At 37.9% G+C, this 27,938-nt stretch overlaps 2 protein-coding genes and 1 pseudogene across 2 annotated transcripts; 2 read left to right on the top strand and 1 right to left on the bottom strand.

Moving 5' to 3' along the window:
- Positions 1–1,008: 1,008 nt before the first annotated feature.
- Positions 1,009–12,353, top strand: LOC103714050 (annotated as a pseudogene).
- Positions 12,354–16,656: 4,303 nt separating this feature from the next.
- LOC103713983 lies at positions 16,657–21,204 on the top strand. The gene is made up of 4 exons (XM_008801102.3): positions 16,657–16,920; positions 17,568–18,041; positions 19,315–19,500; positions 20,634–21,204. Exons 2-4 carry the CDS (start codon positions 17,574–17,576, stop codon positions 20,910–20,912), a joined length of 933 nt encoding a protein of 310 aa, XP_008799324.1. The 5' UTR covers positions 16,657–16,920; positions 17,568–17,573; the 3' UTR covers positions 20,913–21,204.
- Positions 21,205–21,475: 271 nt separating this feature from the next.
- On the bottom strand, positions 21,476–27,764 carry LOC103713866 (chloroplast processing peptidase-like). Its single transcript, XM_026808276.2, has 8 exons — positions 27,120–27,764; positions 26,779–26,847; positions 26,622–26,690; positions 24,208–24,294; positions 22,308–22,375; positions 22,123–22,226; positions 21,902–21,997; positions 21,476–21,819 (listed from the first exon to the last, which is right to left on the bottom strand). The coding sequence occupies exons 1-8, from the start codon at positions 27,705–27,707 to the stop codon at positions 21,770–21,772; spliced, it is 1,131 nt and encodes a 376-aa protein (XP_026664077.2). The 5' UTR covers positions 27,708–27,764; the 3' UTR covers positions 21,476–21,769.
- Between the last annotated feature and the right edge of the window lie 174 nt (positions 27,765–27,938).

Here is a 27,938-nt window from a genome sequence, read left to right on the forward strand (position 1 = left end):
AACGTAGTTAGTGTTTAACGTATGTCATGCACATATATCTTTCACATTTTCTGTTGTAAAAATAGTTTTTCAATTGCATTATTCTCTATGTTATTTGATACGTCCATCATGCATTAACGTGTTCAGATTGGGTAAGAATTTCGCTAATTGATGTGCTCTCTCTCTCTCTCTCTCCCCCCTTTATCCATCCATGTTATTCCATTTACAAAAACGAAGCAGTGTAAGATCTAACCCGTTTCCCATGGTATCCCACTTTGAACTAACCTTCCCTCTCCTATGTATATATTTCTTGTTTGTTTTTTGAAAATTACATAAACACCTTCTTTACTTTGATCCATTTTCACCCGCACCCATTCAACTTTAAATTTTTTTAATTAAATCCTTTAATTATCATATTGATCTAAAGCGATCCAACAGTCCATCCACAGCCCAACATTATCGATGATGCATCATCTTGAAAGACAAAAATGCTCTCTATTTCTCTCTCTCTAATTTTTTCCAAAATTATTTCCACTTCCACCCAACTATCTTGTTCTAAATTGATCCTCCACTTTCAAAATATAATAAACACATTTAGATAAATTAATTTATCTATGATCCAAACCCATTTATATCAAGTCTAAACCCATTTAAAAGTATTGATGGATCGAATTATAAATTATCATTCTGAGTTGATCTTTAAGGTGGGATTGAATTGAGAACTTTAATCCTAGCCCCCTTTTTTTTGGCATAGAATATAGTGAAATATTTCTTTGATCTATTCTTTAGTCTCCGAAGATGGAAGGAGAGGAGAAAAAAAGATTTTCAAAGGTCAAATGCACGTTTCTTCGCCCCGCTAGGAGAAAGAGAGAAGAAACACTATCTAGACGCCGAGAAATTCTAGTTATTTGTAAACTGCTAAAAAAGTATTTGTAAACTGAGATGAACGGTAAAGTTAGATTTGGTCGGTATGGTAATTCGAAGGATTCAATAAAAAAAAATTGAAGTCAAAGGTGAGGTGAAACTAGGGGGAGGTTTCTGTAATTTTACTTTTTTTTGTTTTGTTTTCCTGTTTTCCAGAGAGTGGAGGAGAGAAGAAACTCCCCCCTGCGGCGCCTTTCACTCCCACCTGCTGCCGAGAGAGAGAGAAAAACAGAGACGAAGAAGCCAGTACGTAGTTGTCTTCGATCCGTTCCTCTTCTAAAATGCAAGAAAAAGAATAAAAGTGGAAATCGAGAGAGAGAGAGAGAGAGAGAGATAGAAGGATTTGCGATGGGAGGGTGATGGGAGAGGAGACGAGGGCGTCGACCGCGATGGGAAGCAGAGAAAGAGGTCGTGAATTGCTGATCCCGGTGGCGGAGGACCCTGCCGATGACTCCGATTCCAAGGCCTCCGCCTCCTCGTCCGCCGCCACCCATCACCACTCCCGCCGGGAGGTCTGACCTAATAACCCTTCCATTTTGTTTGGTTCATCTTTTAGGGTTTAGTTTTGTTGAAAACCGGAAACCTGCGTCGTATCTTGGCTGCATTGAGGAGCTACTAGAGGGCCTGTTTTCAATTTATTCGCGGGTTCTTTTTTTAATTTACGTTCTCTTGGGTTTGATATCTTGGATGAGGGTTTCGTAGAGATCAACTTTTTCCGGTATGTTTCGATTCGTTTTGGTTTGATTGGAGCATCGACTGTTTGAACAGTCGATATATCACATGGAGAGAGGAATGCCAACCAGCTGAGCTGAGGCTGGTTGGCTATTGGAGTATTCCCCTGTTGGTTGAATGGTTGTCATGGAATTGAATTCATTTTGGCCTTTCCTTTTTGCCTTTTGTATTATGATTGTCGCGGTGAAATTTGTCAGTTTTTGGAGAACTGGAGCCTGTATCTTGTTTTTCTTTTTTCTGGATTTGTTTGTTGGTTGGGGTGGACTAGTTATGTGTTTTTTCAAAGGAAAGTTTTCTCTCTGGTTTTGGTTTTGTTTGTTTTAGCTATGAATTATTCGATGAGTGATTACAATGGTGATGCACTTTCTGTGTTTGTTAGTAAGGATGTTTGACTCCTGTAATGGCTCTATTCAGTTGAAATTATATTAGAAAATTCTCCTCCTATTATGTTTCTTTATATGAAGCTCATTTTTCTTTTCTCGATATCTTTTCTGATGTCATATTGATTGTTTGAATGGCACTAACATGTTAACGGGTGATCTAATTTTATGGCTATAGAAACATTCGTATATCCTTACTAAACATAACTTTCTTCTCCATGTTTACTTTAATATCTGTTTGAGTTTTCGAAGATGACAAAACTTTCACGTGCATTATGGCCTATTTCTATGGCTGTTACAAGGAAGAAAAAGCAGAAACTTTATTCATTTCTCTTCCTCCTTTACATATTTGGTTGAATCGTATGCAGATTCCTGATATATGGTTGGAGTAACAACATAATGATCTGATCCAATTTCATTTTAATTTACCTTAATGAGAAATTGGATCTAACTCTATTCAGTTGGTACATCACCTGCTACCATCATTGGTTTAGGTGATTCATATGTACATGGTCAAACATCTTCAGTTTGGATCAAATACACTATTAGCTCCTTATGTAACTTGAATATTTCTCCATCTGCAGTATCACTGCATTGATTTCTAGTCATAACTTGGCTATAATGGTTCAAATGTTTGCATTATCTGTTTTGTTTGACATTGATGCACACATTTATGTCTGCAGTTTATAGTCGCGCTTGTATAACAGAGGTCATGGTCCCGTAGATTGTATTCACATGTAGTCATAAAATAGCAAGCAATCCTTGATGGCATCTTCATTAAGGATTTGAGTACCTACAAGGAAAGGGATTTTTCCAGTTTTCTTTATATATTGAATAATTGAACAACTCAAAGGAACACCATTTAACAAGCGATTTCTAACAAAAGAAAATGTTTAGTGTCTATACTGAGCTTTTCTTTGTATATGGAGTTAAAAGATAACAAGTGGAGATTTTTGTCACATATTCTTCAGTTCCTCGGCATCCTTGGTTGTGTTAGTTATATTTTGTAGGATAAATTGTGTTTAGGCTCTTGACCATAAAGTTGCACATCTCCTTTTGCTCTCATTTAAAAGATATTTTTCACATTAAGCCCCAAAATCTTGGTTGAATTCTGCTGTCATTTTCTTTCGGTAGAAGCAGTCTTAGGAAATGTGAGAATCACTAGTGAGGATAATATTTCTTTACATGATATTATACATGTGTTATGGCTTGAAGACTCTCTTGTTGGAGAACATTTGCTAGTGCTTGGGGAAGATAGAGTGACATAAGGGTTTGGAAAGAAGAGCTTATCAACACGACAACTAATGGAATGGTGGCAATATGAGGCTTAGCCCACCTAATGGATATAAATTTATGTTAGATACAATATAAGATCCATGCACCTTGGTCTGCTTCTGTGGCTTATGCCTCATTAAGTTCTCTATAGCCATGTCTCTTAGACCCTTACCTAGGTATGAAAGTTGTAGAAGGTCTTTTTTCTTTTAGTTTACAAAGGCCCAACAAGTGCAAGTGGATGCTTGCAACCTACACGTTCCACTAACTACTTAGAAGATTCATGAAGTTCCCCTTAAAAAAAAAGAAGAAGGAAAGAAAAGAAAAGAGAATAAGTGGTCACTTTCTGTGGCATAAAGCTACCTCATTCTCCACCAATATTGCATAGACATAGATACGAGAATTGAATATGGACACATGTCCAAGTATCTGACTTGGTAAGTGGAAAAGATTAGATACAGGGACACAGAGAGAAAAATAATTTTAAAATATTGTATAGAAAAAAAATATTAGAAGCTATTATTTGTTAAGGTATTTCACTATGTGTTTCCGAAACTTCCTAATTTGTTGAGGGTTTTAGGAAAAGGGATATTTAGCAAAGCTATGTCAATATCTACATCCTTGATTAATCTTTTTTAAAAAAAAGAGGGTCACTTTCAACATTATTATGAGCGATTGAACTCATTATTGGAAGAGTCAAATTATCCATCTATATGTAAAAGCTGAAAAGGAAAAATATATGTATCCAAGTGTTGACGTGTATCTCATTTTGATTTATTATTCGACGTGCACTCTTGAAGTTGGACACGAGTATCCATGTAAGACAACTTACCGCATTTCCCCTTCTGACTTTATCCAATATTTCAACTTCAACAAAAAATGCAAATAATGTAGGCCAAGACATTGATATAACAAAAGACAAGCATTTCTACTCCCTTGAAGAAAAGGAAAGAAAGAAAGAAAAAGGACAAGCATTCCCAATAAACTTCTAGCAGTTGTTTTCTATTGTTCCAAATGCTTTAGAGTGAATTTTGCTTTCAAGGGACTCACTTCCAAGGAAGCTACTCTCATTATCTGCATTATGTTAAACCAAACATATCCTAAATTTGGTGCTCTCAACTTCTAGTTGTCTAAAGTAGTTTGCACTATGAGAAGTGATGGCATTTCTCTTGAGTCCGACTATCATGTCAAAGTTTTTCATCGACCTTTTAATTACTATTAATCAAGATTTTAAATACCAATGGGATGGCGGGCTGCCCTACCATCCTAAATGTTGAGACAGGGCACTGTCCCAAGTATCGAGATGGGATGAGTCGGAAAATAGACCGAGATGAGACATCCACTATCTAGAGTGTCGGCATGCAGGATATCCCACTTCATGGAAAAATTGGATAGCCCCGTTCGACGTTATTTAAGATCTTGCTATTTTATGTTGGCAATCTCTTGTGACCCTCGTCTATCATATGGTTAATTTTCTTAAAGATTTTTGATAGCTCATCGTGCTATTGAATTTGATTATTACTTATCAAAGGAGATCTTCTAGATGCTACCATTGTTTTTTTTTAAAAAACAAAACTTTAGGCGTGAGATGAGTGGCCAAGGGACCGAAGCACTAGGCTGGCGCCAAGCAGTGACAAGCATTGCTAGCAGCACCATTGGGAGCCATAGTTATTTGAGACGTCCCCAATAGCACCAGCAGCACTTGTGATTGAAGGAAATGGCAAGACAAAGAAAGAAAAAATATTACCACTTTGTTTGAGCCACTAATCCCTGAGTATTGCACCTATCACTCCAAAGAGCAATGCATCAACAATTGTTGAGTGCTGCACCAGCATTTCTCTTCTCTCCTTCTTTCCTTCTCCACTCTCTTGTTGTGTAGGGCTAAACACGTGTGGAGATTATCCGTTGGGTCTAAGTTTTACTCTAACAACTCTATTTCCAAGTTATGAGTACTGACCTGCCCCAATCCAACCCCAATGTCTGAATCACCTGCCTTAGATGTGATTGTGTATACAATCATCTACCTAGAAATGGCCCTCCTAGGCCCATCTGGGCACTTGGGTGCCTTGATCCACCTAGGCCGTGCTTATTCTGTCCTTTAAAATGATGGGTGCTAGACCTATTCCAGAGTCTTGTCAATGTGAAACATTAAAAAAATCAGTTGTTGAAGGCTAGAGATAAGCAAGGATTGAAGGAGGGGGGTTAAGAGAAAATTGGCAGAATTCCTGTGTGAGAAGGATTTGTCAGTATTCATTATGTTATTGTGGAGTTGCAGACAATTTTTAGATCTTATTCATGTACATCTAGTGGCCTCCTTGTATTTGGTGTATCTAGTAACTAAATTGATGACTAGCCTATGTTGTGATGTCTAAAATAGTTATAGAGGTCATTAGTCTCTATTGTGAAAGCCCATTTTACTCATAAGAGGATTAGAAGTGGCAGCTTGCGAAAGGGGATCAATCTGAAATGTTTTATTTTCTGCAGCATCTTGCCTCTCTTAGGTTATGAAATGTAGGTTTTTACATATTTCTAGGAGGTTTTGGCTATCTGGACCTTCTGGGAACCTATGAAGCTCACCCCCACCCCCCCCCCCCCCCCCCCCCCTTCCTTCTTTCTTCTTTAATGGCTGACCCTTTGAGCCTGTAATTTCATTTCAGGAAAGTTGGAGAATTATAGCTATGTTGTCTTGGTTTATATAGGGACTTGAGTTTGACCTTTTCTTACTTCTGAATCTGAATATTTGTGCCTGTTTTTGGCACCTCATATGAATGTTTTGCCTTCATCTAGCACCTTCCAAACTAGCCAACTAGGACAATTTGTAAGGAACATCTGACTTGTACTTGAAGCTAATCTCTGTTATTTATAATTGGAACCCTGAAGTAGCCGTTGAAGAAGGCTAGAATCTGCAGATGATTTCCTATAAATATCTCTTTTTGTTGTCTGCAAGAATATTGCTATATTACATGATTCTGCAATGTAGATCATGCATATATAACATTTCTATCAGATATTAATTGTTGGATAGCACTCAAAATATGATACTTCTTTGAAAACTAAGGATTGTGATGGAAACTTTGTGCTAATTTTTAAACAAAACCAATCCTACTATGCAGGCATTTTGTAAAGTCATCCGTAGTTGGGCTTCAAAAAAGTTTATGACTGGGTGGTATGTTTCTTATATTATCTGACTTTTTTATTTCATATATATTGAGCCAAGCACATGATTTTTTCCTGCTTCGTTATTTAGCTCTACGTGTATTTTAACATCTGTCATCTATGATACATTGTAATTTCATTACTTGAATTGTTTAACAGGACATGTTAGACCTCAGGACTTCTGTTATTGCTTCTGTACCGGCTTTTTACAATAGTTTGTTGCTACCAAATTCCATTAAAACCAACTTTAGTTGTATAGTCACTAGTTTCATTTTCAAGTCATCTTTGAATTTCTATATCATGCTTGCTACGACAGTTATAATATTTAAAACTTGTTAATGTTTCCATCAATACTTTTCGGCATTTACATGACAAGTAAACTTCAAATTAATTATTTCTGTCAGCTTCATTGATCCTATTTCACTATTTATTCCTATTTTTAAGCTAAGTCCTTTGACTATGTTAGGTATTCTGTGGAAGTGGCATTCCTAGAAAGTGATGGAAAGTGGAAGTGTTCAGGAAGCTTTTCATGAAATGTTACTAAAAGTAATAAAGCTTGCATAGTGGTATTTTAAGAAAAAATAGTAAGGTATAAAAATAGCGGACGAATTTCTGGTTGTGATAAAAGTCATTTGAGTGGCAAATGGTAGCATTAATCCATGATATGCCCAACAGAAAGCTTGGAACATGTTTAAAAAATTAAGTTTAAAATAACACCAAACTGTTTTGGTTGTAAGATCTATAATAGTTTTGGTTGATATAAGAAAGTCACAACACAATTTGACAAAAAAAACCTTTATTAAGAAGTTTTGGCCATCCAAACCAACATCCAGTAGTATCAATCACCAAATGACTGTCTCATGGTGCATCATTTGTTGATGTTTATCTAAAATGTAGTCAACAACTACAATCGTTTTTCAGAAATTTATATCATGTTTAAGACTTTGTGGAAATCCAAGTATCCAACCAATGACATTTTTGTTAGAAAAAAAAAAATCATCTCTGAATTATTGAATTCAGATTATATATTTGTCAAATGTGTATTTATCATAAATATGCTTTTTTTTATTGACAAAAATGATATGGTAATTGTGTTTCATCCATCCACTTAGGAGACATTAGAATTGACCGGTGTTCCTATCATATTTATTTTGAAGAAGAATCTGAATGCAGTTGAGGATGATTTCAGAAGAAAGATGTGCAAATGCAGCAAAGTGGTAATACCTCCTTGTGCAGCTTTGATCAAGACTACCAAAGGCAGCTTATAATGAAAAGTTTTCTTCTTGTTAGGGTTTATTATGCTTGTATGAAGGGGTTAATATGGTGCAGTACCGCTGTGTTCCAGTCCTGCTTGATTTGATAAAATAGGAATGGCTTGCACTTCTAAATGTATAAAACATTGGATTCTGTAAGAGACTGCCAAAAGATTCCTAAAATTACCTCAGGTTTTTATGATTAATATAAAACTTAAGTTAGCTTTATGCTGTATCATTTTTAACTTGTTTTTTGTTTTCCTTACCTCTTTTTTGCGTCTTGCAGTGTGATCTTGTTTCCAATAGCGATCACCGTCTACATCACCTGGTGGTTTATCCATTTTGTGGATGGATTTTTCTCTCCAATTTATGCTCAACTTGGAATTAACATATTTGGTATGCATCATTGTTCATATAGTCCTTCCATTTGGTTATGACATTCTAGTTCAGTAATTTATCAATTTGGGAACTCATCATACTTTAAATCATATGATCCATAGTTAAGCTGAAAATGTTCCTTATTTTCTTATATTTTATGATACATGCTATGCAACTTTTGCTAAATATTTTCTAGATTTATCAGCTGGCTAGCACTATGTTTGTTTCTAACAATCCATCAAATATCAAGCTTTATTAACAACCTAAGTGTGAACCTCTAATTGTCTCTTTGTAGTCCCCAAAATTCCATTAATAAAAGTTTTCCACCAATAATTTGTGTACCATTTTCTGTGTATGTGTTGCAATGGACATGTGAATATTTAAGTGCCAAACTTGAACTTTAAGCTAGTCCTCGTACTAGAAAACCAACTATGCATTATTCATCTTAATCACAGCTATCTTGCATAAAATTGCCATGGCAGAAACAAAGAATATGCTTAGTTTGCATTATGGTGTGGAGGCTCTGTTCATTTTGTTATTTTAGTTTTCTTTGGTGTTTGTGAGTGGGGAGGAGGAGGGGAGGTTTTCAAGGGAGCTACTTTCTTGATTTTCTTCCTTGTTCTGTTCATCCTCTTCGAACAGCCAAATCTTGTGGCCTCGCTAAGTATTGCTTTTATGAATCGGTTTATTTTTGTTCTTTGCTCTCATTGTTTGTTGTGGAATTCTAGATAATTGAATCCTTATGTTGCCTCCTGTTTCTCACATTCCTGACTTAAAACCTGTATTTATTGCTTGACTTTGTTAGGGCTTGGTTTCATAACTTCCATAATGTTCATCTTCTTGGTTGGAGTGTTCATGTCATCATGGCTGGGGGCATCTGTTCTTAGCCTCAGCGAGTGGTTTATCAAGCATAAGCCATTTGTTTGACATATATATGATGCATCCAAGCAAATTAGTGCTGCTATATCACCTGGTAATATTCCTTCACTTTCATGATTATGTCCATCTGCAATTTGCCTTCTGTTGCTAATGTTCTCTAACTACAGATCAGAATAAACATGCCTTCAAGGAAGTGGCCATAATAAGGCACCCCCGAAATGGTGAATATGCATTTGGATTCATTACTTCAGCTGTTGTTCTTCAGGTCTCAACATCAGGCGTTGGAATATTACTGATACATGCATTGTCATGATTGCACACGCTCATTTGTTATGTTGCGTACACATAACTTTATTGATCTATTCATTAAGCATGTTATTTTTTTTCCTAATGGTTGATAAGTCTGGTATTCATTTGGATTACCTTGTAGGTTGAGTTAGGATTCTCAGATATAAACTTTCTTTCTACTAGATGAGTCAAACCAGATAGATATTTTAGTAAACAAGGACTGTTTGTATTCCATATAATTTCACAAGTTAATGGAAAGAATTGACAACATGCTAAATTATGATATCCAATTAAGGGTTTGAGATTGGGATCCTTTGGTAGACAGGTTCGTTGATAGGAGATTTGGTTTGTAGGAGAATAGGTTTCTCTCTTTTGACGAGAAGGTTAAACCAGTCAAAGTTGGTTCTCCAATTTGTTGGTGTAACAGAGGGGTGAGACATCAAATAAAATTGAAGGGTTCTGTATGAGTAGTTTTTTTCTCTTTTTTTTTTTGAACAATATCTTATGCGTAAAAATAATGAGTGATTTATGTAATTTCAGGATGTGTGATAAACTTTGTGGAAATATAATGAGGAGATGATTTTGTGGTATAAGTGGAAAAAAATAGTGAGGGAACTGGGAATATCTTGGAGTCCCACTAGTATGGGTTGAAGGGAGATGATGATGTAATGATGTTTGAGATTTTAACAGTATGATCATGTGCAAACAAAAGACTTGAGAAGAGACCATGGTACCAAGTGGGGCTCCAATATTTAGTGAGAGGCCTAACTAGATCAAGATGAATATCATGCTGATGGATGTGGTAAGGCTTGTACCAAAAAGCATGTCATATTATATAGGAACGAGTAATGGTGAAAGATCTTGATCCCATCCCTTGTTAGTGGATGTATGCTTTTCCTCAGGAGAAAAAAGAGGATATTTTCTTGTTAGTTATGCCATGGTCCTGGTGATGGCCTTAGTAAGATTAAATTGACCTTTGCACTGGATGCATCAGGCCCAGACCAAAGTCCTTGCATTGCAATGCAAGCCAAAAGTAGGGTGTCCCGACATGGCTGTATATATGTATGCATATGCATATGCATCCTTCTTCTAGTAATTATTATTATCAAAATTGTTGTGATGGGATTTTTTTTTATTGCTATTTTTTCTTGACAGAATTATTCCGATGAAGAGGAACTTTGCTGTGTCTACGTGCCAACTAACCATGTCTATATTGGTGACATATTTCTGGTCAACTCCAAGGATGTCATTAGACCAAACTTATCTGTCCGTGAAGGAATTGGTGAGCTGCCATCTTTTTTCCTTATCAGGTTTCTTGCAAGGCTATAGATGCTTGTTATTCCTTTGTTATTTTACTGAATGCAGTCATAATTGAGCTATTTCTTGTACTGCACTTAAGCAAAAAAAGGGAAGAAAAAAAAAGGCAGCTTGTCAGTTGTTCCCCTTACTATAATGTCGATGACATTCTTCAATCATGTTTCCCCTGCAGAAATTGTAGTCTCAAGGGGGCATGTCAATGCCCCAAATTCTCTCAACGCTGGATTCACATACAATCCAAGTGTACAGAACCAGAACTGGTCGAAACTGTAACAACCCCAAAAAAAAAATTTTATATATAAAGAAGGATAGAATAGTCCTTAAAATTGATATAAGAGGTAAAATTGGAAGGAATCAAAAGTTAATGGCATAATTGTAGATGCATTGAAGTGGCAAGGGCAAAATGGGGATTTAGCATTGTGATGTGACTTAAAAGGGGGTTTGAGTTGTGCTGGCGGTGGAGTTGAGCTGAGGCGGTGGATTTTGAACAGAGAGAAGGAAAGAGAGCTAGTCTCAAGCGGTGAAGAAAGAAGAAGAAGAAGAAGAAGAAAAAGAAGAAAGAGGAAGAGAATTTGAGGTGGAAGGGAGCCCTGGTTGCGCTGCCAGCTGAAGGAAAAAGCGTAGGTCTCCTTTCCATCCATGCAAAGACCCCAGTTTTCAGAAGAAAAAAGGTAAATACCCCATCCCTACCTAGTATTCTAGAGAATTTAGGCTATAGAAAGGGTAGATGACAGTTTTAGAGGAGGTTAAAAGAGGAGGAGTCGGATTTCGACAAGGTTTTTTCGGGACTGCGGAAAATCTGTGTCGATGTCTTGACTTCAGTGACATGTTTCGGATTCCGGTTTTGATCCACTTTTCAAACTCCAAATTTTATGAAATTTTTATCTAACATTCTACACTCATAGGGGTTTCCAGAATGGTAACATGCATCACCATCGGAGGCCGATTGACCCCCGAAACATGTCACTGAAGTCAGGACATCGACACAGATTTTCCGCAGTCCCGAAAAAACCTTGTTGAAATCCGACTCCTCTTTTAACCTCCTCTAAAACTATCATCTACCCTTTCTATAGCCTAAATTCTCTAAAATACTAGGTAGGGATGGGGTATTTACCTTTTTTTTTCTGAAAATTGGGGTCTTTGCATAGAGGGGAAGGAGACCTACGCTTTTTTCTTCAGCTGGCAGCGCAACCGGGGCTCCCTTCCACGTCAAATTTCCTTCCTCTTTATTCTTCTTCTTCTTTTTTTTCCTTTCTTCACCATCTGAGACTAGCTCTCTTTCCTTCTCTCTGTTCAAAATTCACCGCCTTAGCTCAAATCCACCGCCAGCACAACTCAAACCCCCTTTTAAGTCACATCACAATGCTAAATCTTCATTTTGCTCTTGCCACTTCAATGCATCTACAATTATGCCATTAACTTTTGATTCCTTCCAATTTTACCCCTTATATCAATTTTAAGGACTATTCTATCCTTCTTTATATATATAAAAAAAATTTGGGGTTATTACAGAAACTGAGATACTCGGACTTTGTTTTCTTTTATTTGAGCTATCAGAATTGGTCCTATAGTTCATTCCTCATGGTTTCAGTTCGTCAAAGTTTTTGTTTTTGTATTGGCCAGCCAGATTCTGACGGCCTGTAAAACATTCTCCCTCTTTTTTTTGGGTTTCTGTTGCTTTGTAACATAGTAGTTGAAGCTGATAGCACATATGGCTCAATATTTTGTACGGCTTTTATTGTTACATAAAAAAGACAAGGTTTATTTCATCTCTGAATTTGTGCACCCTCCTTAAGATTGTGGGTTTATTAAGAATTTGAAATGGTTCCATGTCACAAGTGTCCATTCATGATCATTCTTGTGATAGATTTTTTTGTGATGTTCTGGAAGTTGTTTCCCTACATACTGGTGAGCTATGTGAGACTTTTTGATGTAGCATTCCTGTTATCCGAGGGAGAACATAGAGACAGAATTTTGTTAAAAAAATCATGACTGATCCAAGCTTTGCTCGTTGGCCAAAGTGGTTGTCGTGTCCTTCTTGATCAGCTCATGCCAGGTGAGACTGAGTGGCACTACTGAATTTGCAAGCATGCTCCTCATATTTGTTTGAAATTCACAAGCTCACCAAGTTACTTGAAATTGACAGCTAATTGGTCTCTCTTTGATGTCATATGCTCGACTTGTTCATAAAGTACCAGTATGTTTAACAGGTTCGGAACACTCCCAAGTGATTGGAACTGGGAAAGGACTGATGGTACATGATGTCAAACTGAAAGTCTACGCAGGAAGCCTACGTGATTACTGTGAAGTATACTGTGCTTTTAATCAAAAGCAGTGAATTATTTGTGATCATGCATGACAGACGGTGATATATGAGAGAGAGAGAGAGAGAAGGGGTCATCTTTTCACGTCTGCTATGCTTCCCGTCTGCTATGCTTCCAACGCGAGGTCTTCAAGATCATCATTACAGTATTTCTAAAAAAAGTGCACCTTTAAAGCATAGCATTTAAGGGATTATTTTTTAAAATATCATAGTTATTCGACGCACTCGAGTTTGAATTCGAGAAGTTTAACTTAAAAAGAGGAAGTATTTTTACATGTGATTTGATGAAAAATGTATTGCAGATGGCCCATCCAGAGAAAGTGCAAGATGTCAATAAAACCAGCACAAAATTTTACCCTCACAAATACAAATTGATCATCATTTGATGTACAATTCTAATGCAAGTTTCCTGCATGCATGCACATGAGATATCCCTCATGGAAGTGTGAAGTACGTAGGTGCGGGAGAGCGAAAAATTTCGCCAATTAGAAAGTTGACCAGATCCCACGAGGTCCAAATCTCAGTCGCTAGATCGTGAATAGATGCGTTGCAAGGAAGCTGATGTTTTAGAAACATAAGAAGTAACAAAGTGCCAAGTAAGTACAGGTTCGAGATTTGAGGAAGATTTTGAAAGAAGTTTTGGCCACTAAGATGCAAAGTTTAGGATGCTCAAATGAAAATGATCAAGTAACAAAAATATCATGGTAATGTCGGCACGAAAAGAAGTAAATGGGAAGTTACCCATCAATTGTTCTTTGTTTTTTGGTTTGACATCGGTGTCACTAGTGGCTTTGCTTGTACCACAATCAGCTTCTACAAAAAAGAGGGTTAACCTAAAATCTTAAGATTGACGGAGATAATTATCCTATTGTTTTTTTGTCCTCTGTCTATACGAGGCTTGTGGCTCCTTTCCATCCGTATGCAGGGGCGGCCCAATACATTTGGAAGCCTAAGATGAATTCAGTGAATGAGATCTTTTTTCTTAATAATAAAAAAATTTAATAAGTAAAAAATACTTAGAAAAAAAAATGAAAATGGATAGCCATCAAGTACATTATTTCAACAAAAATGTATGTATGCAACAAAGACGGATAAAAAATCTTTTCAGTTTAATATAATTTTTGAATGGAAGCACGGAAAAGTAATTATGCTTAAGAAAGGGCTCATAAAAACTGATTAAATAACTAAGATAATGCTTGGCAGTATTGTTTACCATGTCAAGCATGAGCAGAGTAGAAAAAGGTTATCCCATGGCACTTCATGGTCAAGGTAAAAGGGAAGAATTTGTCCAGAAAGGATGAGAGAAAGTAGGGGCATTATGGGAAATTCACTCCATCTAATTAATAAAAGTCCCATCCCACCATCTCCCCTTTTATTTTTTATTTTTTTTTTTTGCTAAACACCATCTCCCCTTCAAGTGAGTACCCAAGCAGCCACTGCAACATCACAGCACAGCAGCCATTCAACCCCCCCTCCCTCCTTTTCTTTCTCTACCCTCCAAGAAGTCCATCTCCAATCCCCCTATCTTTCTTCCTGATGGCCCAGCAGGATCAGGAGTAATGTGAGGGAAGGAAAACCAAGACCAAAACCAAAAAAGAGAAGGGATCAAAGATAAGAGTGGCTTCATACGTGTATCAAGCCAATCAAATCCCTCCCCTCTCTGCAAAACAAAACTACTGTCCCCAACTTCCCAAATTGCCCCTCTGCAGGCCAGGAAACTCTCCACCTCCCTTTCATCAAGGGGGAAGACTCGTAGCCAGCTCCTGTTCCTGTTTTATATGGGGCCATTGCTTCCTTTTGGTCATTGGCCCAGGACTTTGCTTTCTTTTGGTCAGCCTCACGGAGGTCTTCCATTGGCCCGAGGCCTGCGGTCGCCTAGGGCTCGGGCGGCCTGCCCGTATGATAGATGTTCTGGTAGGAAGGCTGAGCCCCAGCAGCCATCAACCGAAATGTAAACCCACAAGACCACGCCAATTTCCCACCAACGCCTATCTATTTCTTGGACTACAGGATCATTCACCTGCAGCGTTTTTAAAATCAGATGCCATCACTAGTAAACAATATCTACGGTTTACAAATATGCTCTTAATAAATTATATTATCATATGGTACAATAATGATAATCCAATAATGAGCTACTTGCATCCCCATAGTACATGTGTCTCCTATGAGATTAAATTAATACAAACCTAATGCCATTAATCACTGTATAATAACATACTACTCCACCTACCATGGGAAGCAGCAGATAAAACAGGCCAATGCATATCTATTTCTTGGACTAGAGGATCATTCACCTACACCTTTTCTAAACTCAGATGCCATCAATAATAAACAATATATACAGCACACAAATATACTATTATTAAATTATAAAATAAATTATATTTATACTTAATAGTATAATAAATCTATGCTTATATCTTTGGGATTTATTTTTATTCAATACTTTAATTCATGACTCGAAATATTAATCAACTCTTTAACTTTTAATAAAATTCAAACACTATATTTGAAAAATTTTAGAAATAATCAAAATAATCTTACATGACATAATGGAAAATGCATGTATTCTTTTTTTCATATAAAGATAATTTTAACTTTTTACGTGAAGTAAATGGATTCACTAATATTGTAACAAAATATAAATATAGATTTTATAAATTATCAAATATAAGTATAATAAATATTTTTTTTAAAAAAATATAATTTATTCTAAATTATACCATCATATAGTACAATAACTGTAATCCAATAATGAGCTAAATGTATCCCCACAGTACATATATCTTCTATGGGATTAAATTAATACAAACCTAACGCCATTAATCATTGTATGATAACATGCTACTCCACCCACCATGGGATGCATATCTATTTCTTAGACTAGAGGATCATTCACCTACACCCTTTCTAAAATCAGATGTCATCGATAACAAACAATATATACAGCACACAAATATGCTATTATAAAATTTTAGAATAAATTATATTTACACTCAATAGTATGATAAATTTATATTTATACCTCTGAAATTTATTTTTATCTAATACTTAAATTCATAACTTAACAGAACATTAGTTAAACTCTAAACTTCTAATGAAACTTAAATATTATATTTAAAAAATTAAAATAATAATTAAAATAATCTTACTAGATATAGAGGAAAATGTTTATATTTTTTTCTTACTTAAAGATAATTTTAACTTTTTACGTAAAGTAAATAAATCCACTAATTTCGTAATTGGATATAAATGTAGATTTTACAAATTATTAAATACAAATATAAAAAATATAAATTTTAGAATATAATTTATTTTAAATTATATCATTATATGGTACAATAACCATAATTCAATAATGAGCTACTTGTATCCCCCATAGTGCACGTGTCACCTACGGGATTAAATTAATACAACCTAATGCCATTAATCACTGTATAATAATAAACTACTCCACCCACCATGGGACGCAGTGGATAAAAGGGAGAATATAAAAAGAAACAGGGGAAAGATCTTCTGCCGACACCTCTCATTCCAGACGTGCAGATTTGTCCAGGCTGGGAAAATGACCTATAAAAGACGGGATTAAAAAAAAAAAACCAACAGCTGCATTGGCCCAAACACCAAACAGCCTTATGCACTAATACTACATCTTTCCACCGTGTAATCATCCGGGACCCACAAGCATTATCACTGGGTTTCACTGATCGATTTAAGACAGCAGATCCTTACCCACGACCATGTTTAGCTTCGGTTACGAACGACACCCGAAGCTAAGTCGTCTCTCTCCACGTCCGCTCTCTCTCTCTCTCTCTCTCTCTCTCTCTCTCTCTTAGCTCTCTTAGTCGTGGAAGCTCTCCCCATCTGCTTTGCTTCTCTACTGTGGGCTCGTTTGGGAAACGCCTCGTTGCCGTTTCCTCTGCTAATATTCACACACACACGCACGCAGAGATGAAGGGAGGAGTGAGCCCCCATTTGTAATCGGAGGAGCTCTTCGATCCCTGCAGTTGTCTTCTGGAAGGCTTTTCGTAGAGAGGTATTTGTGTCTCTCTCTAAAACTCTGTTTTTTGGGGGTTAAATTAGGATTTTTGCTCGACAATGGCGGCCCTTCCTCCTTCTGAATTTGAATGGTTTAAAGGTGGGATTTTGCAGCAGAATTCTGTTTTTCTTTCTTCTTCTTTTTATATTTTATCTCATTTTTGTTACGAAGTTCAGAAATTTTTGTGGTCTTTTTATGGTTTTTGTCTAGAGCAGAAGGGTAGGAGGGATTAGAGGCCTGGGGCATCTTAATTCTCCTTTTCCCTGAAGAATTTTACCATAATTCCGGAGATTTTTAGGGTTTTGAGTTGTGCTTAGTCGTTGATACTTCAGGACGATCTTTTACGTTTTTATAGCAGGAAACCCAAGTAATAAGCCGTTTCTCGAATGGAATTCTGTAAAAAGAACCAACTTTTGAGTTCATTTAACCGCGTTTTATAAGATTAGCCCCTCCTTCTCTGTTTAAATTCTGGGTCCATAAATCGTAAATTTCCATCTTGTCATTTTTCTGCCGATCAATTCCCTGATTTCAACTGAAAAGGCCTTGATCTTTAATGGTTCCAATGTTGGTTTTGGAGATCTTGTTGAGAATAGCCCGCATTACTTCACACTTCCTGAACTAATTCGGAAGAGGAATTGATTTAGGGCAAGATGATGCACGCCAAGTCTGATTCTGATGTCAGCAGCTTAGCCCCCTCCTCTCCATCTCGGTCGCCAAAGAGGCCGGTCTATTTCGTGCAGAGCCCGTCCCGGGACTCCCATGATGGCGATAAGTCGTCGACGATGCAAGCCACCCCTGTTTACAATAGCCCCATGGAGTCCCCCTCTCATCCTTCCTTCGGACGCCACTCAAGGGCCTCCTCAGCGAGCCGGTTCTCCGGAACTCTCCGGTCCTCGTCCGGTCGGAAGGGAAACCAGAAACGGGTGAATGATAAAGGATGGCCTGAGTGTGATGTGATTCAAGAAGAGGGGTCTTATGATGATCTTGATGAGGATAAGGGCCTTTCACGCCGTTGCCAAATCATACTTGCATTTCTGAGCTTTGTTCTGCTTTTCACTGTCTTCTGTCTCATCATATGGGGCGCGGCCCGGCCATACAGAGCAGATGTTGTGGTGAAGGTATACTCTAAGAACCATGGATATCCATCCATTTGTTTTTGCTTGCTTGCACAGCTCATTAAGGAAATAGAAGAGTTTTGTTCACATATTTACTTACATTTCTTCGAGTGTGTGCTTGTGTTTCCATCTTTTTGGATCATGTCATGCATTCATTCCCTTGTTTGGCTCAACTAAATGGTTTAGTATGAAGTCAGACAGTCATGTTCCATCGCCCGATCTGGAGAGAGAGAATTTTTTTCCTTTGTCATATCCTTGGAAGTTGGGGAGAATTATGAGATCCAAATTTTAGGAGAGTTTGAAAAAAGAAAATCAGGAACAGTTTTGGAAAATGAGGGTCTTCAAACGGAGACCAAACTCATAATCGATTCGTAAGTTTTATCTGAAACAATTCTTGATTACTAATTGCAAACTTGCAATAAACTCGTATGTCAAATGCTTATGAAGAAAAAACCAGCTTTAGGTTTTTATGAGTTTTTCATATTTGCATTTTCTGACCATGATCAACAGTATCAAGGGAATAAAGAGAACACACGATTACAGTTATTTATGTGAAACAGTGAACTGTTTTATGAGTAGTAGGGCTAATAAATAAAAAAGAAAAAGGGACAAAAAGGGAAGAAGAAGAAGAGGTGTAGGAGTAATAAGTAAAAAAGAAAAAGGAGGAAAAGAACAGGAGGTGAAGAGGGCTGCATGAAGGACCGACTTGGCATAACTTTTATGTGGTAAAATTTTATAGGTCATAGACGAGCACGGGACCTGTTTTCATTGACTTGTTTACTGCTGCATCCATTTGGTTTCACTTTGCAAAGTTTGAACAGTAGTTCCATATCCAGTAAGGAAGAAATTCTTCCTTGATTATCTTTTGATTTCAATTCTCACCATCTTATTTAAACTTGGAAATGAGATCTTTATTATCCCTTTAATGTTGTTCTTCCAAAAACTTGGTAAATCTAGAAGTTGCATGCTTATGAGTCAGTTGCTTGGACGTGCCACTTTGGGCGTGTTACACATGTTTTAGTTACATCATCATGATGCCATATTTTCCTCCTTACACTTCTTTTGCCACCAAAAATGTAGATAGAAAAACATTAACTGAGATTTCAAATCATAAAGCTAGCGTTATCCACTCTCTTATTTAATAAAAACAAGTTCCATTGTCATTGCACAAATAGTTTGATTATATTTTGTGTTAAAGATGAACATATAACTGAGTTCCTTGTTCTATTTTTTTATGTCAATACATAGATTTACATACTGCATTCTTCCGTTGCAGAGCCTGACAATGGATGACTTTTATGCTGGAGAGGGTTCAGACAGTACCGGTGTCCCAACCAAGATGGTCACAGCGAACTGCTCATTGAAGATAAATGTGTACAATCCTGCTGCAATGTTTGGCATTCATGTCACTTCAGGCCCTATCAATCTCATTTATTCTGAAATTACAATTGCTACTGGCCAGGTAAATTTGTCTCCTTCCCTTTTTCTTGATCATTGAGAATACATGGAAAATCCATTTTCTTGTCCTGTTCTACTAGAAACTTAAGAGAAATCTATTGAAATTAGTGCATTTCGCATATGTGAGCGCACTCTGTGTTTTCCACACGGGCAACTTCTTGCAGGCAACGCATGCCCCATATTCACCCTGACCAGATGGTCATCTGCATCTGTGGTTAATTAGAGCTTGCTTGCCTGAACAAACCCTTCTACAATTTCACTTGGGCAACTTTCTTGCATGAAATCATGCTGCAAGTTCGTTTCAAAGGAACACGATTGATCATTTTCGCTTGTGCATATCTTGATCAATTATGCACTTCAAGTTGTATTATTCAGGCTGTGAAATTAAACAGCAGAGAACAAGAAGAAAAGGTGTGTCCATGCACACAGAAAAGTTGTCTCTTTTCTGAACCATGACGTGAAGTAGCCAGATATTTAAAATATACTGTCCCATGTGGTTTGGTTTATCACTGGACGAACTGTTTTATTTTAAATAAATAAATTTTGTTCGAGACAACCTTAAGCCATTCTGTATCCATTCCACATTTTCAGCATCATGATTCCGTCTTTCTTCTTCCTCCAAGTTTAAGCTCATTTTTTTGTATTTCATTATGTTTGATTCTGTTTTGGGTTGTTTCATTTGAAGTTGTCTCGAAAATAAAAATTTTGGGTGAATCTTTTTTATTTTATGTCGTTGAAACCAAAGTTATAAACCTTGTATGCTATTGATGGATGGTTAGGTGATGCTGTTAGAGTTATTTATTGACTGTCGGCTTTGTAGTGTATTTGCTGTTGGTTTTCTTAATTGCTTCACGGCACTGTCAGACTTCATGTTCACCCACTTAGCCTTCACAGATCCTTGCATTAACTGCATTAGAAATCACCAAAGAGTTCCGTACTAAACAGCCGTAGCTGTATTTCACTGCCATTCAGATTTGATTCCTGATCTTTGCCGGAGTACAGATTGGTGTCTCTGCTCTTAAGCCTTCAGCAACTTGAACTAGAAAAAATTTCTCAAACTCGCACTAGGTTGACTCTTACAACTCAATTCAAGTGCTTCGAGAAACTAACATGGCATTCCTTTGCATTTGCTTATAGTTGAAGAAGTACTACCAGCCTAGAAAAAGCCATCGGACTGTCTCTGTGATCTTACATGGGGAGAAGGTTCCTCTATATGGGGCTGGGGCAGGCTTGGCTCTATCAAGCACAGGTGGTGCAGTCCCATTAACTCTGGACTTTGAGATAATCTCTCGGGGTTATGTGGTGGGCAAGCTGGTAAAGGTAAAGCACCGAAAGCATGTGTCATGCCCACTTCATGTAAATTCGCACAACTCCAAACCGGTCAAATTCAAGCAGAACTCGTGTACCTATGTTTGAATTGTAGCCCCAGTGGTAAGAAAGGTAGCATGGAGCTGGTAATTAGCTGTCTGATAAATCGAAGAGGGAGAGTTGGATGTATTTCATTTGTGTATTTGGTATTCCAGTGATTATATATGTTGATTAAAGCAATAATGGTATCTATTTAAGGTTTGCTGTGAGTTTTTTTGTGCTATATTCCTTGATGGCATGCGATGTCGGGGTTGATTTGGCCGTTGATGAGGTCTAAACTATGTTGCTACTTTGAGATGCAAGGTTATCAATACAAACATTCTGCATCTTCTTTTAAGAAGTGGAATGTACCATGCTGCTGCTTAGTAAGGCTTATGTATTCCAGTATTAAGAGCTAGTGATTTTTATTCATAGTAATCTACATGCACCTGCGATGTTTGTTGGTTTGTTAATTGCACATATAGAGTAAATAATATGCTTGCTCCAGGAATCATATTTGGCTTGGGGTTGATGGGAACACTAGATGGTAGCCTTATCTCGACACCAACTTAAAATGCCAAATAATATGTATTGCTTGCTATAATCCTTGTAGCTTTGTCTGAGGTCTTTTGTCTTGTCCAATGTTGCCTTTGCTATATAAATCTTGTAATGGTTGATGGAATTCGATCATGTTCAGAGTATCTGTAAAACATTGGTCGAGGAACGGACACCATGAGAGGTCCTATGAATCTGAACACTCCTCGGCACAGCAAGACCCACCTAGACAGATCCATATATAAGTCTTTCATAACAAATCTTTTAAAGGAGTTTTAAAAGGCAGCATGAATGAAACAATCCAAGCATCCATGTTCGGAAGCTATTGGAGGCCAAGGTCCTAAGCCGAGCACCGAAGAATTTTCTTGAGCTCAGCAACGAGAGCGCCAAGAAAGTCGTTTTTGCACAATATAGCAAAAGCCTGATGAAGAAAATATCTGATCAGAATAGATATTAAATAGAATTTGGCTGAAGTACATGAAATCAATTGGAATTTAGTTTACCGAATGACAGAAACCTAAAGAAAAATTGGTTTCTTGGCCTCCATTCTTCTTTTCCTTCTTCAATAAAAGGCAAATCATAGTTTACTTCAAGTGCTCCTGCCACGCATATGCCATGTAGCATCCAGTCAATGTACCCATCTCCAGTTCTCCAGAATCTTTAAGTTACATATTGACTTTGTTACTGCGACACTGAACTGCTCTTTGGCTTCAGTTCGTCGTACCTGTCAGCAAGAACTGTGCTCCCAATTCTTGCCGGTGGCCAATAGCGCAATATGGATCTCCCGAGTATATTCTTGGATGGAAGAGGACCCCTGAGAGAAGGCAGCTTTGATCAGCCAGGAAGAATGCATGCCAAATCGAACTCATAACTAGCATAAGCTGCATAACCAAGGAGACGCATTGTTACCATATGTGTGAATCATAACTATTGTTGCGGTTGTCACCCATCACAAACACAGAGTTGTCAGGCACTTGCTGCAAAAAAAAAAAAGTTGATAAATTAAACTATGTTGATATTGAAAATAATAATGGATGGTGGTATTCAGAAGCATGCACTAAACTTTTATGAAAAACATATTCAATATGATTCAAGAGGCAAACACTCTTGGATGGCTATGATCTGATGAATTTTACATATTAAACATTCTGCAGTCAGGTTTTTTTTTTTATTTTTCAAATATAAGTTGACAAATGCTGATTCGCTTTTGGTTGATGTATGCTTTTGATTCTCTTCAAAGCATTATCTAAAGAGTCGCAAGACTGGTTTGTCCACTAAAGAAGCATGAGTTTAAAAGAGATAAGTCTTCATGGAAAGATGTTCAGAAGTTCATCAAGAACTGGGCGTCATATAACATTGGTTTCTTATATGCGCATGTGTGTTCATCAAAATTCATCACGCCACATGGCATGCAGTGGCTTTTGTTTAATGATAAGGCTAATTTAAGTTCAGACTTTATCATAAGGAGTACAGCTCGACCTGACCACACAAACATTCATCAAGCATTGATATTGGATACATGATCACAGAAAACTCTCAGTCACCAGAAGCGAGCCTGTGATGCACATGATCTAGGTCAAACAAGTAAGCAGCACATGCCATCAATTGGTTCCAAAACTGAATGTGGTTATTGGAGATATGGACATTGACGATTTTCAAGTGGTTCTATGAAGGCAGTTTTATGTGGTTATCAGGTTTAAAAGAGAGGACTTACCACAAGCAATGCATCTCCAACACATCTTTCATCACCAACTGCTGTTTGCAACTGCAATGAGTCCGATGGAATCATCCATGAACTCTTTGTATCTCAATTCTCTGGCATGAAACCATTCCACCTTCGAGAATTTCTATATGTACTCAATTATTTTCTGTGTGTAATCAATCTCTTTGTTGGCTATTTCTCTACATGCTTATTAGCTTTATTCTTTGCAATATTGTCGTCCTATTAAAAAGTTTAAGTTCTTTTACTAAGGCAAAGTCGAACCCAGTCTCCTGATCAACCTATTTCTAATAATCGATATGATCGATCCGGGATGCCAATGATCCTACCAACCGCTACAATAGTTTTCCAAGAAACATTTTTTAGCATGCTCGATTGAACTAACAGGATAGAATGTCGAAGAAAAGCTCTACGGTAGTAAGCTAGGGTGAAACTTCCACGGGAATGACAACCTGAAATTGTTGACCCTCCAATTAATGAACACGATGATCCTCTCAATCAAGATGATCTCATGGTACTTGACAAATATGGTGAGGAAAAGACTTCTTCACAGAAAGAATTTCCACAATCACAAGGTCACGAAGTGGCCGATGATTCCCAGCAAAGCCAAAATTTAAGCAAAGGAAAAGAACCTATCTTTTAGGTTGATCATAAAGTTCCCCTAACTCATTTTAATCTCACGCCTTGTCAACTATTAGTTTTAAAAAGTATCAAATCTTAAGACATGTATGGTGAGGTAATTCAATATATGCTTAGACCAATAAAAAGGGTGGCCTAGTACACGATACTCCAACTGCTGGAGGATCTGAAAAGGGTCAGATGTATGCAACCTTATCCTCTATGTAGAGAGGATATTTCCGTATTTCGAACCCGCAATACCCAGGTCACGATGAAGCAACCTTATAGTGCCAAGGCTTACCCTCTTAAGCCAATACCTAGCTATATTATATTTTTTAACAAATTCTTAAAAATAGTTTGAATACAAGTTTTTAACCAAACTAGATTTTAGCAATGAACTTCAGGATAAATTGTTTCTCAGATTACCATAACTTTAAAGAGAAAGCACATGATGGGCATGAAAAGTCTTACAAGAGGGCTCATGTCATATGATGGTGGCTCAAGAATGTAATCTTCATTCCTCACATTGCCATTCACCATTAACTTGCCGTTATGCACCTGCAAAGGAGTGGGCAAAGAGAACCTTTAGTTCTGCAATTGTATGATGAAAAACTTCCAATACCAAGGGACTAACAATTGTAAAGCAAACAAGTGTGATGGGTAACATAGAGAATTTCAAACAACCACCACAAAGAGGAAAAAGGCCTGCTTCTAAGCAGAATCAAATTCCATTTCCTACGGATCATTTGGGAGAAAAAACACATTAAGACAAAAGCAAGCTCTAATATACTCAAGCATCTTATGTGGCTAGCCAACCAAATTGCAGCTCTATTAGCATTCCTGTGGCTGCTGGATGTCCAATCCCTATAAGGTGTTGAAGACCATTTTAACTAGCGAGCATTTGTACCTACAGCAAGTTTTCAGCCTAAAAGGACCTGCAAATCCATCCATGACCCAACTGTTTTTATCCCCCACCAACTCCACCACTGCTATGCTTCCTTTTTAGCGAAATCTCATCACTCAACTGAAAGGCATCCTTGTATTATAGCTCGAACTGCAAACCATGAATTCTATAGGTAAAGTCACTTCTGCAGATACATGCAAATTTCAGAAGAGAAGACTACCCGAATCCTTGATGATAATGCACCACCAATTTCCATGACGAGGAGATGGCCTTTCTAAATAGCCTAGTGGTCCTTTCTAGCACCTCTAAAAAAATAGTTTCAGATACTTATTAGAGCAACCAGCACGATCATATGATATGGAAATAGAAATCATGTATGGCACCAGCACCCAATTGCTTATCTTAAACCTTTAGGTCAACCTTCCCTGCTGTAGTTTATCAGAGAGATGCTCCAAAATGTTTCTCGATAAATGCCACAAGTGCCTTGTACCTGAGCAGTTAAGCAGAATATGCTTTTGAGGTTCCATAGTAGGTTTGCATCAGGAACACATCTTAATAAAGGATACTTAACTTTAAAAGCAGAAGAGAGGGAAATTTACCATGATGTATCATCCAGCGAAAACTTTTTATCTCAGGCATGCCGAGATTTGCCACAAGCCAACCTACACCTTATTTTCTTTCCTTAAGAGACTTCCAAGAAAAGCAATAATCGACTCAGTGGAGATTCAACCTTGAGGTCAAAGTCTTCTCGTACAACTATAATGGGTTAAAGGCCCTGTAGGCTAGTCTCAGGCATGCCGAGGTTAGCCACAAGCCAACCTGCACCTTGTTTTTTTTCATAAGAGACTTCTAGGAAAAGCAATAATCGACTCAGTGGAGATTCAACCTTGAGGTCAAGGTCTTCTCGTCAGGAGCGGCCCAATGTATTTGGGGGCTTAAGGCCATTTTGTCTTTGAGGCCTTCTCCGCAGTGGGCCAGCCTAAGGTGAACTCACAGGGGGGCCTTTTTTTCTTTCCATTTTGTCTTTGAGGTCTTTCTTGCAGTGAGCCTTTTTTGGGCTAGGGCCTTAGACAACTACCTAAATTGCCTAAGGGTTAGGCCGGCCCTGCTTCTCGTACAACTATAATGGGTTAAAAGCCCTCTGGGCAGTCTCAGGCATGCCGAGGTTGGACCTTTGCTGAGAGAGAGTGAGAGAGGGAGGGACTTAACTCCTGTGTAAAGTCAATGACCCTCATAATTCCAACATTAGTCCCTAACAAATCGAGACTAATAGCCATGTTTTCTCAATGTAATCTTTAAAAAATAACTTAAATGGGACAGCCTTTTGAATTATAGCAGGGCCCAAAAACTAGGAACACCAAAAAATTTGGATTTTTCTTTTAATATAGAATAACAAGTTCACCTACCTTCTTTCTCATCTTTGCACTCCTAGTACGGGAGTGGAAGGGTACCTTAGAGGATTGCTCCTTAGTTGCAGAAGCCTAAATAACGGACTCCAGAAGATAGGCCAACTCCCCCACTAATTTGGTCTTCTAGTATTCATGGCATGCCCTGCATTGTTCAAAGATGCCCTGTCCAGGAACTTAGCACTTACCTTAGAGGATTAACATCCGCATGAGATTCAGCTGTAAAATATTACCATACCATGAAGGATCTTATTTTAATCCTTCAAGAGAATAACATGTTAAGGGACAAGGCTTCTCATTCAAGGTTCTAGTCTCATCATGCATTAGTGCATGACTGCAAGCACATACTAAGTACAGATTCTAACACTGCATTACGTGTTTCCATACAAACCAAATACAAATTAATAACGTTCTCACATACAAAATGCAAAATTTTCCTTATCCTTTCTTATTAAATTGAATGGGAAACTACTTTAGTTTCTCATTTATAGGCATTAATTTGGACAGAACTCTTAAAACAGCCAACATCACACTATGCAAGAATACATATTTGACAATTTTTTTAGAATACGCACCTCTACAACATCACCCTCCTTGGCAACAACTCTTTTGATAAAAACATCATCATCAGTATATCCCACTTCCTGCATGGTAAAGTTTCCATTGAGAATAAATATCATGTGCAAGGAATTCATATATATGGGCTATTGCCTTCAAAAGAACTAAACTTACCTGCAAGACTGGTGGGCTCTTGAAGATCACTATGTCATTCACACATGGCTTTCTAAAGTAATATGAAACCTGATAAAGATATAAATAGAACAAAATGCCTGTTACTGATGATACATCAGATGTAATAACAATAACTCAAAATCTGAACTTTTAAAACTTTGCAATATTTTGTACCGGTACAGCATCGAAAACTCAAGCCCATGTTTCCTTTCCTACTAATTAATAAACAATGGAACATTTCTACTCGAACATTGCAACACGAAAAACATATAAAAATTAAAACTTTGCAACTACTTTAGGTTCAAAACAATGAGACGGATTTCCAGATTAAAAAGTAGTACCTTCTCAGCAACGATGTGATCTCCGACATCAAACGTGGGGTACATCGAAAGGGAAGGGATGAACCGTGGCTCAGCCACGAACGACCGAAAGGCCAAAGAAATCGCAAGGGCCGCAAAAATGGTCTGCGCATCCTCTGTGGTGACACTAACCCATTCCGGCAGGAGTCCCTTCTTCTCCTCTTCCTCTCCTCCCCCACCCTCTCCATCCCCATCTCCACCTCCCCCGCTCTTCTGCTCCAACGGGGGCTTTGTCTCGGCGGTCTCTCCACCCTGCGGCTCGAAGCCGCCGCTGCATTGGATCTTTCTCCGCCAGGGCCTCGGTCGGAAGAGCTGCAAACCACGAAAGATGGAAATTTTAGGGGGAGGGCTAAAACGGGTGGGCTTAAAGTTGGGATTTTTGGAGGAGAGGGATCTGGGGGTTCTGGAATTGGGGTTTTTAAAGGATAGTATAAAGGTAGAGGAGGGGAAGGAGGGAAGAAGGGTGGCTTTGGTAATGGTGTTCTTGGAGGAGGAGAAGAGGTGGGCACGTTTAGGGTTGGGGTTAGGGTTTTGAGAGGTGGGAGGGAAGAACTGGAGCGAAGTCATCATCTTTGGCTTCCTTCCCTCCCCGGTTTCCCTCCTCGAAGATAAGACGAGGGTAAGATTCGGGGCTTTAAGATGGACTTGGTCAAAATATCTTGGTCTACTTGGAGGGTGCACGTATGTAGCACGGCTCCTGTACCAGGCTTCAAATGGTCATGCCAGTTCCTTCCATGCAACGATGGGGAAACTAGCCGTTGGACCGTTACAAGAACCTTTGTTAGATTCTAATTTCATGCT

Source organism: Phoenix dactylifera, chromosome 9 (genome assembly GCF_009389715.1).
Source record: "Phoenix dactylifera cultivar Barhee BC4 chromosome 9, palm_55x_up_171113_PBpolish2nd_filt_p, whole genome shotgun sequence".
In the NCBI taxonomy this organism is placed as follows: domain Eukaryota; kingdom Viridiplantae; phylum Streptophyta; class Magnoliopsida; order Arecales; family Arecaceae; genus Phoenix; species Phoenix dactylifera.

Coding starts and splice junctions, on each gene's coding strand:
- LOC103713983 (XM_008801102.3), top strand. CDS start 17,574: ATGATGCACGCCAAGTCTGATTCTGATGTCAGCAGCTTAGCCCCCTCC. Junction 18,042..19,314: donor GAGCAGATGTTGTGGTGAAG/GTATACTCTAAG, acceptor CTTCCGTTGCAG/AGCCTGACAATGGATGACTT. Junction 19,501..20,633: donor TTACAATTGCTACTGGCCAG/GTAAATTTGTCT, acceptor ATTTGCTTATAG/TTGAAGAAGTACTACCAGCC.
- LOC103713866 (XM_026808276.2), bottom strand. CDS start 27,707: ATGATGACTTCGCTCCAGTTCTTCCCTCCCACCTCTCAAAACCCTAAC. Junction 24,295..26,621: donor AGGAGGGTGATGTTGTAGAG/GTGCGTATTCTA, acceptor ACTCCTTTGCAG/GTGCATAACGGCAAGTTAAT. Junction 21,998..22,122: donor AGCACAGTTCTTGCTGACAG/GTACGACGAACT, acceptor TATGCGTGGCAG/GAGCACTTGAAGTAAACTAT.